The following is a 14,137-nucleotide window of genomic DNA, read 5'->3' as shown; positions in this document are numbered from 1 at the left end:
TATGATTAATATTATCTGCTTACAATACAAATTCATAACATCTGGATAAAACTTAAATGACACAACCATAAGCGCTTTACTCCTAAACTTTTTATTTATTACCAATTCAGTGGTTTCTACACTTACATGGGTAAATCAGTGTGGGGCTAAATGAATATGTCCCAGTGGAGTAGATCCCCAAGCAGAGGGATGGCCACGGCAGGTATGGTGACTAGACAGCACCCGGATGTGGTTCTGCCTGCAGACTCTGCACCAGCCGCAGCAGGCCCTGGATGGGCTCTGCCAGGTCATGGTTTGGTATCAGCTGGCTGGCCTGCAGGGCTGTGTTGCCAAATCCCAGGGCCTGGCACACAAACACAAACGGAAACAAACACAGCAGCTGCAGCTGTTAGACTCTCTGGGGAGAGCAAAGCGGACTTATATAATAATATCACTGAAAATTGGACTGCAACCCAGTAGAGCTAACTTATCCCACTTTATCCTTTTGATAACCTGATTTGACTAGACTGTCCATTATAGTTTGTAATTGAGAGAAAATGAGTATATAAAAGTATTGTTTGATACTGTTGATAAAACCATGCATGCTTAGATGGAAACATGACAAGGTCAATGTGGAATTTGTTGACTTTTGCAGTGGCATACATGGAATTCCTGTCGTTTCTTAGCGTCTGTGAACAGCTGGGAGTGTGCATTTTATATGTGTTAGTCGTGTATTTGTGGTTTTGGTGTTATCCAGCCACAGTTTGCTTGCCAGTGAATACATGGCTGATACACTAAGTATAGGCTCTCTTGTCTAATGTTTCTTCCATCCTTTTCAACAACATCTTTAATCACAGATAAATGTGAAAGAATCAAACCACAATTCCCTCTTAACAACAACAAATCCTATGATGACAACTGTATATTCTTACAATGATGCACTTTTCAAAACACAGCACTACCACTGCAACCCACAGTGAAGCTATGATGTGGACAAGAACATGGGGAGTAGTCGAACTACAACAAAAACCTTTTTACTTTGTAGTTTACTAAAGATAAGGAAAATGAGACAGAACTGAATGGTATTTGTGGCTGGGTGGCACAGAGTGTGAGCAAATCATCCTTCAACCAGGGTACCCTGACACACACACCACACAAACATGTCAGGAAGCATAGAGTCCCTCTAAGTCTGAGGACACTTTGTTATAGCTGACTAAACACACTGATCTCCCTGTGGGGGAAGACTAGCAAAATGTGGAGATCAAAGATATTCTTCAATCAGTTGGAACGGCCTTCAGGCTAGTTAACTTAAAATTAGAACGCAACTTCTGCCTAGATGTAAGAAGCATGTGCAGTAAAAAAAACACCAAAATACTTTCCCAAGGAAATGGTCTGGTACCGCAGATGGACTCCTTAACACGTCAGGAGTAAAATTGTTCATCTCTGACCTATTTTACTTATTGTGTCACCCATCTGTTCCCTCTGCCAAGGACAAGAGACAAGAGGAATAACAAGAAGACATAACACAAAGTGGCAGAAACCTTGAAAAAGAGCCACCTCAGCCCCTGCCTGAAGAAAGCATTTTGAATCAAGGATTTTATCATCAAGCATAATCTTAATTTAATGTTTTTAACTGAAACACAAGTTATGTTCATAAGGAAAAGGTGGAGCTCATAAGAAAGAGGTGGAATTGCCATTTTGTTTAATGATTCCCTCCAACGCAAGAATTTCTCTCTCTTCAGTTGACTTCCTTATAATCAGCTTGTAGATGATTTCAATACTAAAACTGCAAATGTTATTGATGTCATTAAACCCACTAAAGTGGAGGTGGTCTCTGATAAGAAAAGATCTCAATGGAGAAATGCCACACTGGTATGAACAGAAAAAAAGAGTGTTGAAAGGCTGAACGCAGGTGGCAAGAAACAAATCTCCAGGTTCATAATGACATCTATAAAGAGAGACATTGCATTTGTAATTTACAACTGAGAAATGCAAGGAGGTCCTTCTTCTCTGACATCATGGCCAAAAACAATAATAATGCACGTGCCTTGTTTGCTACTGTCAACACTCTCTGAACTTCTACCTACAAGGCCTGGAATTTGCTTCCTTCAATGACAAATTCAGAGAATTAGACAAGCAATCTGTGCCTCAGCATCAGGCACAGGATATTGGTTGTCCCTGTGTCAATGTAAAATCAATTTCAAATGACCAACTGATCAACCATAGAAAAATAAAGGACATTATACAACACCTGCAATCCTCCTCCTGCTGCCTTGATATAAACAGGGTTTTTCAAAAATGCTTCTAATTTCATGGCCTAAGACGTTCTACAAATTGTAAACAATTTTATCATATAAGTAAACTTGTCTTTCAACAGTTGAACAACTTCTTGTGTCAGGATTTGGTTCGTATGTCTGTTCGCTTTGTCCGTGTGCCTACTTGTTCCTGGTTTATTTTGGTAACTGTATGTGTCAGGTGTTCGTCTTATGCTTGTTTCCTGTCTGCTTGATAACCTAATGTGTCCCACCTGTTTTGTTCCCCCTTCTGCATGTGTGGGACTCAATTCAATTCAATTCAATTTAAATTAGCTTTATTGGCATGAATGTGTAACAACAATATTGCCAAAAGCATCATACAAACTATCAATCAACCCCATACATTTCATTAAACAAGTAATTAAAGCGTAAAGTAATCAAGGCATATGTGTGTTTGTTAAAATTTTTTTAAGTATATTAAAAATTTAAATAATTAAATAAAACAGTAAGCATGTATGTGTGTGTCTGTGTTAAAAAAATAAAATATATTAAAATAAAATAAATAAATAAAACAGTAAGTGTGTGTGTGTGTCTGTGTTAAAAAAATAAATATATATTAAAATAAAATAAATAAATAAAACAGTAAGTGTGTGTGTGTGTTAAAAAATAAAATATATTAAAAATAAAATAAATAAATAAAACAGTAAGCGTGTGTGTGTGTTAAAAAAATAAAAATATATTAAAAATTAAAATAAAATAATTAAAAAGAACAGTAAGCGTGTGTGTGTGTGTAAAAACAAATATATATTAAAAATTAAAATAAATAAATAAAACAATAAGTGTGTGTGTGTATGTTACAATTATTTATCAGTCTGAGGTTCCACTGGTTGTCCTCACTTCATGGCATGAGGAGACATATTTTGCAGCAATTATTTCACATTTGGGCATTTCTCCCAGTAAATAGGGGAGTTTCTGTGTGTCTGATGTGAATTCGAATTCAGGGTATATATGGGAAATGTTTGCAAAGTGTTTTTGTCTTAGTGTTTTAAATTTGGGGCATGAGGTTAGAAAGTGTAGCTCTGTCTCTACCTGTCCCCTGTCACACTGGGAGCAGAGTCTCTCCTCTGACCCTTTTCTATGGCCAGGCTGTGTTCACTCAGTCTGTATGTTGTCAACATTTGCCTTAGTTTAGGACATTTTATTGTACTCAGGTAATTTCCCAGTGTGAATTCTCTTTTTAGGGTCAGATAACATTGTAATTTACTTTGTGTTTTGGTTGTTTCTTTCCAGCATTGAATATATTTTTCTTTCTGCTTGTTGATAATTTGGCTTGGTCTGCTTGAGTTGGTGTTGCTGTCCTGAGGCTGTTGGGGACTCGTTACTGCAGAGAGCCTCAGGACCAGCTGGCCGAGGGGAGTGTTCTCTGGTTTCAGCTTCTGGTATGTTAGGGCTTTGTGATGATATGTCTGGGGGTTAATTGATTTAAGTGATTGTAAAATTTAAGTGATCTTTTCTGTATTTTTAGTAAGAGGGGCCGAGCTCTGCTCTGCACAGGTTATTTGGTGTTCTTCTCTGCACCTGCAGGATGCTCTTACAGAACTCAGTATGGAAAGATTCTATGATTGTTTTGTCCCATTTGTCAAATTCATTATTAAGTTTTGGCCCACAAATTTCGCTACTATATAGAATTATTGGTTCTAGTACAAATTGGAAAGTTTTAAGCCAGATTTCAATTGGAATATAGATTTTAATGTTTCTTTTTATTGCATAGAAAGCTCTCCTTGCTTTGTCCCTCAGATCTTTCACAGCCATGTTGAAGTTCCCTGTGCATGTAATGTTGAGGCCAAGGTAAATGTAGTTTTTTGTGTGTTGTAATTTAGTGGTGTCTAAATAGAAATTGTGTGTAACCTGATTTCTATATTGTTTCTGAAAGATCATTATCTTAGTCTTTGCTGTGTTTACTGTCAGGGCCCAGGTCTGACAGAATCTGTACAGGAGGATAAGGTGCTGCTGCAAACCTTCTTTAGTAGTGGAGAGCAACACTAAGTCATCTGCATACAGCAGACCTCTGATCTCAGTGTCGTTCAGGGTGAGGTCAGGTGCCGTGGAACTCTCTAATTGGTTTGCTAATTCATTGATATATAGGTTGAAGAGAATTGGACTGAGATTGCATCCCTGCCTCACTCCCTGGCCCTGGGAGAAGAACGCTGTTTGTTTGTTTCCAATCTTTATGTCACATTCACTTTTTGTATACATGTTCTTAATCAAATAATATGTTTTTCCTCTAATGCCACTTTCAAGTAGCCTATAGAAAAGGCCCTCGTGCCAGATGGAATCAAAGGCTTTTTGGAAGTCAACAAAACAGCCTTATACCTTTCTTTTCTTAATGTTTAATTCTTGATCAATTAGAGTCTGGAGGGTAAATATATGGTCCATTGTGCTGCAATTTGGCAAAAAAACCAACTTGGCATTTATGTAGAATATTGTGGTCAGCAAGAAAGTTGACAAGTCGTTTATTAATGATGTTACAGAATATTTTTCCCAGGTTACTGGATACACATATTCCTCTGTATTTATTTGGATCATATTTATCTCCAGATTTATGAATTGGGGTTATTAAACCTTTGTTCCAGATGTCTGGAAAAGTTCCAGTTGCTAGAATAGTATTGAATAGTTTTAGTATAGCCAATCTGATTTTATGGTCTGAGTATTTGATCATTTCATTGAGGATTCCATCAATACCGCAAGCCTTTTTTACTTTCAGGGACTGGATGACTTCTGTTAATTTTTGTTCTGTTACAGGGTAATCTAGAGGGTTTTTGTTGTTTTTTATCACCGCCTCCAGAGTTTTCCATTTCGTGAATATCTTGTACTGATCATAATTTTTTGTAATATTACTGTATAATTCACTAAAGTGATTAATCCAAGTATTTCCATCTTGGATCGCCAATTCATCCTGCTGGGTTTTGTTTAGGTTGTTACATTTCTCCCAGAACAGGTTGGATTCACAGAGCTGCTTCTTGCTGTGTTGTTCTTTTCTAGTTTTTACGGTGTACTTGTATTGTTTCAGAGTGGCCTCATATTGACAGCGTATGTTGTGGTAATCCGGGTCCCTATGCTTTTCATTTGATAATTTCCTTAAAGTTTTCCATAGGTTTTTGCATTCAGTGTCAAACCATTTGTTATTGTTCATTTGACTCTCTGGTACAGTACTGAACTGGTTTGAATCCTTCTTAAAGGACAGGGACTACTTTGTGTCTGTTGGAAATTACACATCTGAGTGGACAAAAATTACCTGTGGAGTTACCCAAGGCTCCATTCTGGGGCCTCTTCTGTTTAACATCTACAAGCTTTCACTGGCTCAAATTAGGAAGAACAACAAAATATGTTATCATAAATCTGCAGAAAACACACCTTTAATTTACTGAATAGCCAGGGCACTATAATCCCATACAGGCGATATCACCTGAAGAATACATCAAGAATTAAATGATTTATGTCTCAGCAGGATTTGGAAAAACTTCCATGCATGTATCTTCAGTCAACTGGACTACAGCAACAGTATCTTTACAGGTCTATCTAAAAAATGTATCAGACAGCTGCAGCTGATTTCAAGAGGGCTTTACACTGGAAGATAATTTATTTTAAAATGTTTGTTGGCTTATAAAGTACTGAATGGTTAGAACTATTTAAATGTATTTTTATATTGCCTTATGGTGCTTAATGCTTACATTTTGTCTCAAAGCATTTTATGTTTTATGTGAAGCACTTGAATTGCCTTGAAATATGCTTGCCTTGCCTTAACACGACATGGTTTAAAGTCTTTGGCAGTCACCTCTCTGATACAGAACTTCCTGTAGAGTCAGTGGTATGGACACGTTCACTCCACCATTGCTGCTTCATTCTCTCAACTGGCACGACACAAAAGATGATCTGCTCATTCATCCCATATCTAAAGAGGTGCGGTTTACACACACAAATAACCTCCAGTGGCATTACAGAGAGCCTTGAAACCGAAGTGGAAGTCAGAGTGTCAAAACAGTCACGTCAGACTCCCACTAATTCCCGGCTCATCTTTACAGCTTTACCAATTAGAGATAATCCCATTTAAGGAGGCGGAGGGATGGTGGGATAATGGGGAATTGTGCCAAACTGAACCTTTAATGCCTGGTCACCTCATCTGGTGACTCACCTTTAGGGGGTCTCCTCCCAGGAACCACAGCATGGCCAGACAGTGAGCTAAAAGTGAAATCTGAGATAAGTCTTTTCTGGAGTCATTCTGCTGAAACTCCAACATGGTTCTTAACATCTCGTCCACTTCAACTCGCTGGGCTTTGTCTGATTGAAAGTCATGGATAGAGACAAAGATGCAAATGACTTTTAGCTTTTACAGGATATTAACATTGGGATAAATGCACAGTACACACGAAAATTGGAAAAAAATAGTACTTCTGCATGTAATAGAGGTCAACATAAAATTTAGGTCAGTCTGTATCTTCTCTATAGTTTGTTTAAGCATCCTTCCCTTCCACACCCACTTTTTCCAGAACAGCCCAGAGAGCTAACAGGCTTAGCATCATATGTAGGGCAGCAGTTACAATAGGGAGCAGTGGTGCGGATGTTGCACAGCCATGTGTCAGCAGTGGTCTCTAGTCAGCCTTAAGCATGCTGGTGTAAATCTGGGGTTTAGCTTTTGGATTGCACAGCAATCCAGCTCAGCTAAATATAGTACTGTTGACCCTATTTTTTTCAGTGATACACCAATCGTCCGTTAAGTGGGTGGAGCAAATGATGGATCGGTGATTTTTTATAAATCTACATCCCGCTAGAATAGTACGGTTATATATTACATTTATATTGTGCATATTTGATGTGATAAGACGTACCATAAGAGGGCTTTAGCAACATGTCAGGATTGTGGACATTTTCAACATGCGTCTTGATCAGTTTGGTCAGATGGCTGTGCCAAGTATGTGCCACCTACAACATAGGCAAGAGAAGATAAACCATATAACACTTTTAAAAAATAGATTTGGTAAAATTGCCTTGATCACATCACATCTGATCTATTTTTACCTCAGAATACAAGGAACAAGCAATGGGCAGCTTCCCCTTTTTGGCAAACACACCAGCCATGTGAAAGTAGCCACCACAGCTGATTGTGCTATCCAGACCATACGCCTCACTGGCAAAATATATCTAAAAAACACAGCAGAGAAATTAGCTCTTTTTTACAAGGTATGTTCATATGTTCTGGGGCTTTCCAGTGTCGAGTGGGTGCACATGACATGAAAGGAAGAAAATATTGTAAGTCTTGAGCAAGCATTCTATATGGTGAGCAAAGTACAAAAAAAATCCAATAAGTTGTGGCTTGCATTTTGCTCTGCGCAATATCAAGATAGCTATTGAACAGTTGAAAATACTTAATGTGCTGAATCCATTTCTGGTGAGTGTGCTAATTATGACACAAACATCATTTGCAAAGTTAAGCAGAGCTGCTTCCAGGTTTCCAGTCGCTGTGTGGAGGCGGCCCAGGCTTCTGTGCAGCCGGTGGTGGACTGCATGACCACATTCTGGGCTCTTCAAAACCGCCCACTCTGCCTGGGACAGGAGCTCTGCCACCAGGGCTAGATTGCCCAAGCCTGGAAACGCAAGAACAAATACACACACAAATATACATATGACAGACACACACAGGCATGCATTAAACATTGCACAGAAATGAGACAATTTGAGCTGAGAAACCATTTTGTACTCCTTCCTCACCCATGTTGGCCTCAGCCAGCAGCAGGTACGCAGGGACCATTTGGACAGAACTTCGGCCATGGATGTCTATAGAACAGCGCAGGCAGAACTGGGCAGCAGGCAGAGCCTCCTGGTGTTTCCCCTCAGACAGCTTGCTCTGGGCCACCAATCTGCAAATTTCAATCAGCTCTGCCTAAGTAGAGAACCAAACCCAAGGTTAATTTGACCATACATCAATTCATCAGAATCCACTTCCAGCAATATTACATAACAATTGAGTAAACCAAATAAAAAGACCCAGGGTTCTTGTGTGTTTCTGTTGTTTAAATTCTATGACTTTTTCATTACTGTTTCCTCAAATGGTAGCACAGTCTACAATTGTATTGTGTGCTCCAGGTTTGGATTTGGCATCTTGATATATGAAATTAGGAGAGCTAAAACAAAAAACCTGGAGCCCAAACACTAGACAATTTGAAAATAAATGATAAATCGTAGACAGATTTCTGAGAAGAAAATTCAAAACCTTTCATGGCCTGGAGATGTAGTTGTCGGAATTCAGGTTTTTCTTTGCATTCTCCTTGACATGTAAACTAGACTCAAACTCAAAACAAGGTGTTTACACTGTACTGTGTGTTTCATAGTTTTCCATACGTGGTGTCAATGCATTACATACGTCCTCACCTTTTTAAGCTGCATTTCAATGCGGCCAGACTGTTGGAGACTTAAGAGTGTCGGTGTGCGAATGGGCACAAGCAGCTGACAGATTCTCTCATGGATACCCACCCAGTCTGCCTGCTGGTGCTCTGCATCGCTGAGAAATTAAAACATTTATTTAAAGGGCTACTTTATGTCACTCAGTTTCCTTCTCTCCCTTTAGCCACCTTAGATCCAGAGAGTCCTTGTGGCTTTGTGTGAAGCTTTAGTATGCATGTTGAATCTCCTCTCTGGGCACAATGTGACTGATGTTGGCTCAGGAATATTTTCCGAGGTATGACCTGAACATCTGAGCTGCAACTTGTACTGCAAGTGTAGAACAGTAGCCTTGGTAAGAACGGTTGAAAAGTGTGGATCCGGTGTGGTACCATTAATGGTGAAATGTTTCTTTATTTCAGTTGGTTTGCAGTGGAGCGCTAACATTTCCAAGGCAAAGCCTCTATCCCATTTAGAAAAAATCATCTGAGTGCACAAAGGGCATTCTAAATTACATGCCATTACATAACTGGTCTGTAATTTTGCTCATCTGGCTCTCGACTCCTGCACACTTCTGTGGAAACAGTTTGGTTTTCCTAGCATTTTTTCTTCTTATCCTTCCGGCGGAGCAACTGTGCTCACTCCAGTGTATTTGTGTTTGTGGAGCTCAGACAGAAACACTGTAATCTGGCCACGTCACATCAACAGTGGCACTGACATCTCATGCTTGTGCATGTTAAGACAGACACAGAGAAGCACACAGCAACACACAAATGTCTTCTCCAGATGCAGGGCCACTGCGCTATCTTGTCTCTGCTGAGCTTTCTTTGCATAATACCTCTCAATCTGCCTAATGATAAACAGTCACCACAAACACTAGTCTGGATACTAGTCAGCCAGCAGCACGATATGTACACTTACAAGTGACTTGTGTCAAAAGCATGCTCTGACAAAGAACCAAAGCTAACTCAACTTAATTGGCCACATGTATAAACTCCTTTAGGGTATATGCCCCCCCGATTGCTTTGAGATACAGCTGAATGACCTGTAGACTACATCTTTTTGTGTGTGTGCTTGACTTATAGTTCTTTTTAAAGGCTGAGAGGGAAGCTGGCTGTGAGCCCCCTTAAAAGACTGGTGGCTCAGCCCTTTGTATAAATCCCCACAGGGAGGGGTGTCACCACATGCTCCTATTCACTCCCCATGCTGTTCCAATGAGGAGGATTTCGCCGGGCACCATTTTATGAGCTGTAATTTAAGATATATCCATCTACGACAAATGTAATGCTGACTTAAAAACGGATGTTGCCCAACTCAAATGATCGAACAGACGTAGGAAACGATTCCCTAACAGTCACATGAACAAAACGAACGAAAAAACATTGTGGTAATTTCATTTTCGGCTGTCCCTCCCACCCGACGACACAGTCACGTGAACGTTCTTCATGTCGACGTGTTCTGTAATTTTTGCTGTGAAAAAAAAAAGGCAAACACTGCCACCTCGCGTCCAAACCGTAGACATAGTTTGACCATGTTGTTCACACAAAATGAACACAAGACTTAATTTATGCCTGTGGCATTTGGGAATTATGCTCACACAAATAAACTGTTTAGTAAATGCAGTAAAACAGCTAACAACTCCATCTTACCAGTAAAATGTGACCCGACACTTGGCGCATTGCAGGTGCGCTCCTCTTTGACAAAGTTCACACAGCTTTTCCGTTCCTTTGGGTAAGGCAAGAGGAATTATCTTAGATGTTGTCCCCAAAACTTGTGGTTTAGCTTCCATTATCACAAGAAAGTCCGTTTGAGACGTGTAAACACCAGACGTAAAGTTAGGCCTATCAGTGTTCTCGATATTAGTTGGTGAGGCCAGTTGTTGAGAAACTTTTAAGTTTACGGTCGCTATGACAACGTCCTCCGAAGTTTCCCTCTCTTCTCACACACACACACACACACACACACAATAATAATAATAATAATAATGATTTCTTTAAAAACGTAAACAATCATTTGCATTAAATGTGTAGCCTAATTTATTATCATAAAAGATGGGAAAGAACCAATTTTGGGTAACAACAATTAACTTGTACACATTCTGTTTCTTTGTGTGGTATTTAGTCAAAGCAGCTACAGAATATATTCTACATATCAGCTTTAAGTATAAAAAAATATATATATATTTCCAGTTTGCTCGAGCAGAAATTAAAAGCAATTCAAATGCCTCATAAGGCCTATAACACTAACAAAAAAGTACATAACACTGCTTTGGTATTTGCCTTCCTTGGTCGACACAGAAAAACAGTGCACAACAAAAACCTCTTCTTAAAACAGGTGGTGAGCATTATATATCAGACTGATATTGAGGATTCAATGTTTGCTAAATTATAACCCAGTTTTTCATGCTAATCTTCCAAATATACGTGTATCTACAATTTAAAAACATTATCACATTAACTGAAGCCTGAGCAAAAATCACAACAAAGGCAATTATGATTCTTTGGCAAAATTTACATTTCTGATTAACGAGAAGTCTAGTCAATGTAAAACTTGTTTTTTTTCCAATACTGTTGTTGACATTGCTTTCCTTTTGCTGGTCACTCTTTCTTACGCAAGTGGATGTATATAACCCCGCTACACAGCAACAAGGGGACACACACCCAGGCCAGGATGAAGCAGTAGCCAAAGTGTCCTGAAGTCAGCTCTCTGGAGTCTTGAAGGATATCCTTATTGTGTAATGTGTAGATGAGAGCTGCAGAAAAGGCGGTCAGCCCTAAAAAAAGGAGGGAAATATGATTTGAGTTTGTTTTAAGACCGGGATGTGTGGAAAAGTTTGCAATGTTTGTAACTTGCTTGGTTTTTATAGGCTACCTATTGAGAGAACATCATATCTGTAAGGAATGCAAAATCTGTGCCTCAGAAATATACATGATCCACCATATTATACAATCTTGTACCAGTTCAAAGAGTAAATAAAAGCTACAGCCACTGTACTCAATTATTATCCTACTGTTTATATTTTTTAAAGGTACAAAACATACCGGTATATGGTTCAAGCCCACCTACAAGATCTTGTAATCAACTAGTACAATTCTTCTGCTGTACCTAAAACATAGAAGTCGGGTCCTCTAAACATTTGGCTTATTTGCCAACCACAGACTTGCTTCCCCTTCCAATTTGTACTGTAAGAGCAAATGTCACCCTTCTCAAATGGTCTCATCATACAGAGACACGTCAGTGGCACGTTGTTTCACTCCACTGTTACCTGCGAATACTTGACACAGACCAGTGAAGTAGAAGAGTCCACCCTTGGACATGGTGAACAGTTGACCCAGGAACACCAAGAAGGAGACCGAGGAGAAGACCACTGAGAGGACCATCAGGACCTGCACTGCCTGAAGCCACTCTGAAAAAGAAAACAGTCTCACTTCTCAGATTTTACCTTGAGGAGAAAACTGTTCATGTAAAGCCAACTTTTATGGTATACAAAATAAAACTGTTGCTTGCCAGTTTCTTTGGAGGATGCACACAACCAGGTCCCTGTGGAGTTATCAAACCTACAGTTGTACCATAGGTCTGAGTTCTCCATGCCATCCCACTGCCACCATGACTTTGAAGAGAGATTAGACACAATACACACAGCTGGATATGTTGCACTTATGAACTCAGTTATACAATTAAAAGCAAACAAACATCATGTCCTAAATATGACCACTACCTTCTCCATGGTTGCAATGAACAGCATTGCCAGTGTGATGAGATGCAGCAGGGTCACAAACATAAGCAGGTACGCCATTTTCAATTTCCTGCCAAAATCAAACATATAGTATACAATAGTTTAAATGTGGACTTCCTGGCTGGTGACTGCATCCAACATTAGCAAGTAAATGGTGTGTGATCAATTTAACATGTTTGTTCATTATACATTGAAATTCATGTGTTAGGGAACTTTCCTGATTTGCCTTGAAACTTCACATGGAAAAATAGTAGCTGAACAGAGTGTACTCTGTGCTGCGCAAGACCACGCTTCAAAACAGAGCGCAATGAGTTATTTCTAAAACTGCTCTTTGAATGGCCTGTGTGTTGCCATCGTACAGCAAACCTGCAGTGAACCTGGGCAGGCCTATTGAAATGTAAATGGTTACAAAATATTTACCCAATTAACCTCTCCACTCTTCTGAATGGTTTTCTTTTTCATTGCGTAGTGTAAACAGTCTGTTTTTCAACTTACATTTGGATTTCATTAAAGCTGCTCCACTTGTAAATATAGAGGAAATTTAAGTCTGAGGGAAAGCCTGTAATTTTACAAAGCTTTTTGACATTGTACCCACAGTAGTATTGCACAAGCAAACATTTAAGAGGCTATTGAAGCTGTAGTGACCGTAATTTCAGTTCACAATAAGGATACATCCTCGGAGACAAAAAAAGACCTTGAGATTAGAGACAGGATGAAACTGTCTGTAGATCTTTATCAATAGGAGAGGTCCATTTGGGTGGGCGGTGGAGTCACAATTACTGTCAAATTATGTCATTACACTAGATATCATCCATCACATAAAAGTGAATGAAAGGTAAAACATCTGTGAAAGTGGTTGAAAAATAAAGCAAATGGTTAAGGCGAGGGAAATAAAATAAAATAAGACTTGATATGTAATATCAATAAAGTATTTCTGATTCTGATATGGCACAGAATATGTGTGAAAATAAAAACATGAGTCTTTTAATGACATGATTTTTGCTACCCATTACTTTTAGAACTTCTATTATTGGGAGATGTGATGAGAGAATCACTACAATGACACTAAACAAAGCCATGATTTAACAAGATATTCATTCAAATTCCATGAAAAGTCAAGGAAATATCTACTTACGTCGGGTATTGCCTGTTTCTCTGAATCAGATCTCAGGGGCAGCTTAGGAGCAGTCTTGCCACTCTACAACATTGTGCTCCTCTTGGTGGTCCTCTCCCTTTTAGCCTTGCCACACCTCTTTATTTTTCCAGAGAACGCCCATTTCCTCTGCGTAGAACAGAGCTCCCTTTTGCTCTGCCTCAAAGTCCCTCAGTGCAACATCACCATCCAAAAAAGACTCAAATGAGACCCACCCATGGCCTACGGAGGCACGTAAAACGACATGAAAAGACCTCCTCTGTAAACAGTCCACTTGGAATGTGGATTCTTTGGCATAATCAGCATTCTACCATACCTCATCCATTCATGATCTGAGTCTTGTTAGGGCAGATATGACAAATAAACACACAGTTGCAACATAGTTCACATTTCTACACCAGAACATAATGAGTCTTCACAGTGCACTGGTCACACAGAAAACATGTGGGCAGGACACATCATGCAAACATGCCTTAGTTAACGTTGCAGGATCAGTGGAGATAACAGAAAAAAACAATACAATATCAAAGCAGCAGGCTTATTATTTACATCTAGGTTAAAAAAAGAGAAGTAAGACAG

General features: G+C 39.2%; 2 protein-coding genes across 2 annotated transcripts; both read right to left on the bottom strand.

Moving 5' to 3' along the window:
- Nucleotides 1–72: 72 nt before the first annotated feature.
- Nucleotides 73–10,570, bottom strand: zmynd12 (zinc finger, MYND-type containing 12). The gene is made up of 8 exons (XM_038722855.1): nt 10,319–10,570; nt 8,661–8,790; nt 8,001–8,172; nt 7,707–7,876; nt 7,311–7,433; nt 7,121–7,214; nt 6,427–6,572; nt 73–343 (listed from the first exon to the last, which is right to left on the bottom strand). Exons 1-8 carry the CDS (start codon nt 10,456–10,458, stop codon nt 212–214), a joined length of 1,107 nt encoding a protein of 368 aa, XP_038578783.1. The 5' UTR covers nt 10,459–10,570; the 3' UTR covers nt 73–211.
- A 111-nt stretch (nt 10,571–10,681) lies between these two features.
- Nucleotides 10,682–13,679, bottom strand: LOC119905639 (epithelial membrane protein 3-like). The gene is made up of 5 exons (XM_038722856.1): nt 13,541–13,679; nt 12,388–12,475; nt 12,177–12,279; nt 11,935–12,075; nt 10,682–11,442 (listed from the first exon to the last, which is right to left on the bottom strand). The coding sequence occupies exons 2-5, from the start codon at nt 12,463–12,465 to the stop codon at nt 11,267–11,269; spliced, it is 498 nt and encodes a 165-aa protein (XP_038578784.1). The 5' UTR covers nt 12,466–12,475; nt 13,541–13,679; the 3' UTR covers nt 10,682–11,266.
- Between the last annotated feature and the right edge of the window lie 458 nt (nt 13,680–14,137).

Source organism: Micropterus salmoides, unplaced genomic scaffold (genome assembly GCF_014851395.1).
Source record: "Micropterus salmoides isolate LMB-PRFRI ecotype aquatic unplaced genomic scaffold, ASM1485139v1 Ms_hic_scaffold_16, whole genome shotgun sequence".
NCBI lineage: Eukaryota > Metazoa > Chordata > Actinopteri > Centrarchiformes > Centrarchidae > Micropterus > Micropterus salmoides.
The sequence above is the reverse complement of the archived record's forward strand: the minus strand, read 5'-3'. Positions and strand labels throughout refer to the sequence as shown.

What these genes read in the sequence shown, in the direction of transcription:
- LOC119905639 (XM_038722856.1), bottom strand. Translation starts at nt 12,465, where the DNA reads ATGGCGTACCTGCTTATGTTTGTGACCCTGCTGCATCTCATCACACTG. An exon ending in TCATTGCAACCATGGAGAAG is followed by an intron (nt 12,280 to 12,387) that starts GTAGTGGTCATA and finishes CTCTCTTCAAAG; the next exon opens with TCATGGTGGCAGTGGGATGG. An exon ending in TCTGTGTCAAGTATTCGCAG is followed by an intron (nt 11,443 to 11,934) that starts GTAACAGTGGAG and finishes TCCTTTTTTTAG; the next exon opens with GGCTGACCGCCTTTTCTGCA.
- zmynd12 (XM_038722855.1), bottom strand. Translation starts at nt 10,458, where the DNA reads ATGGAAGCTAAACCACAAGTTTTGGGGACAACATCTAAGATAATTCCT. An exon ending in TGTCGGGTCACATTTTACTG is followed by an intron (nt 8,791 to 10,318) that starts GTAAGATGGAGT and finishes TTAATTTCTCAG; the next exon opens with CGATGCAGAGCACCAGCAGG. An exon ending in GTTGCTAAAGCCCTCTTATG is followed by an intron (nt 6,573 to 7,120) that starts GTACGTCTTATC and finishes ACTTTCAATCAG; the next exon opens with ACAAAGCCCAGCGAGTTGAA.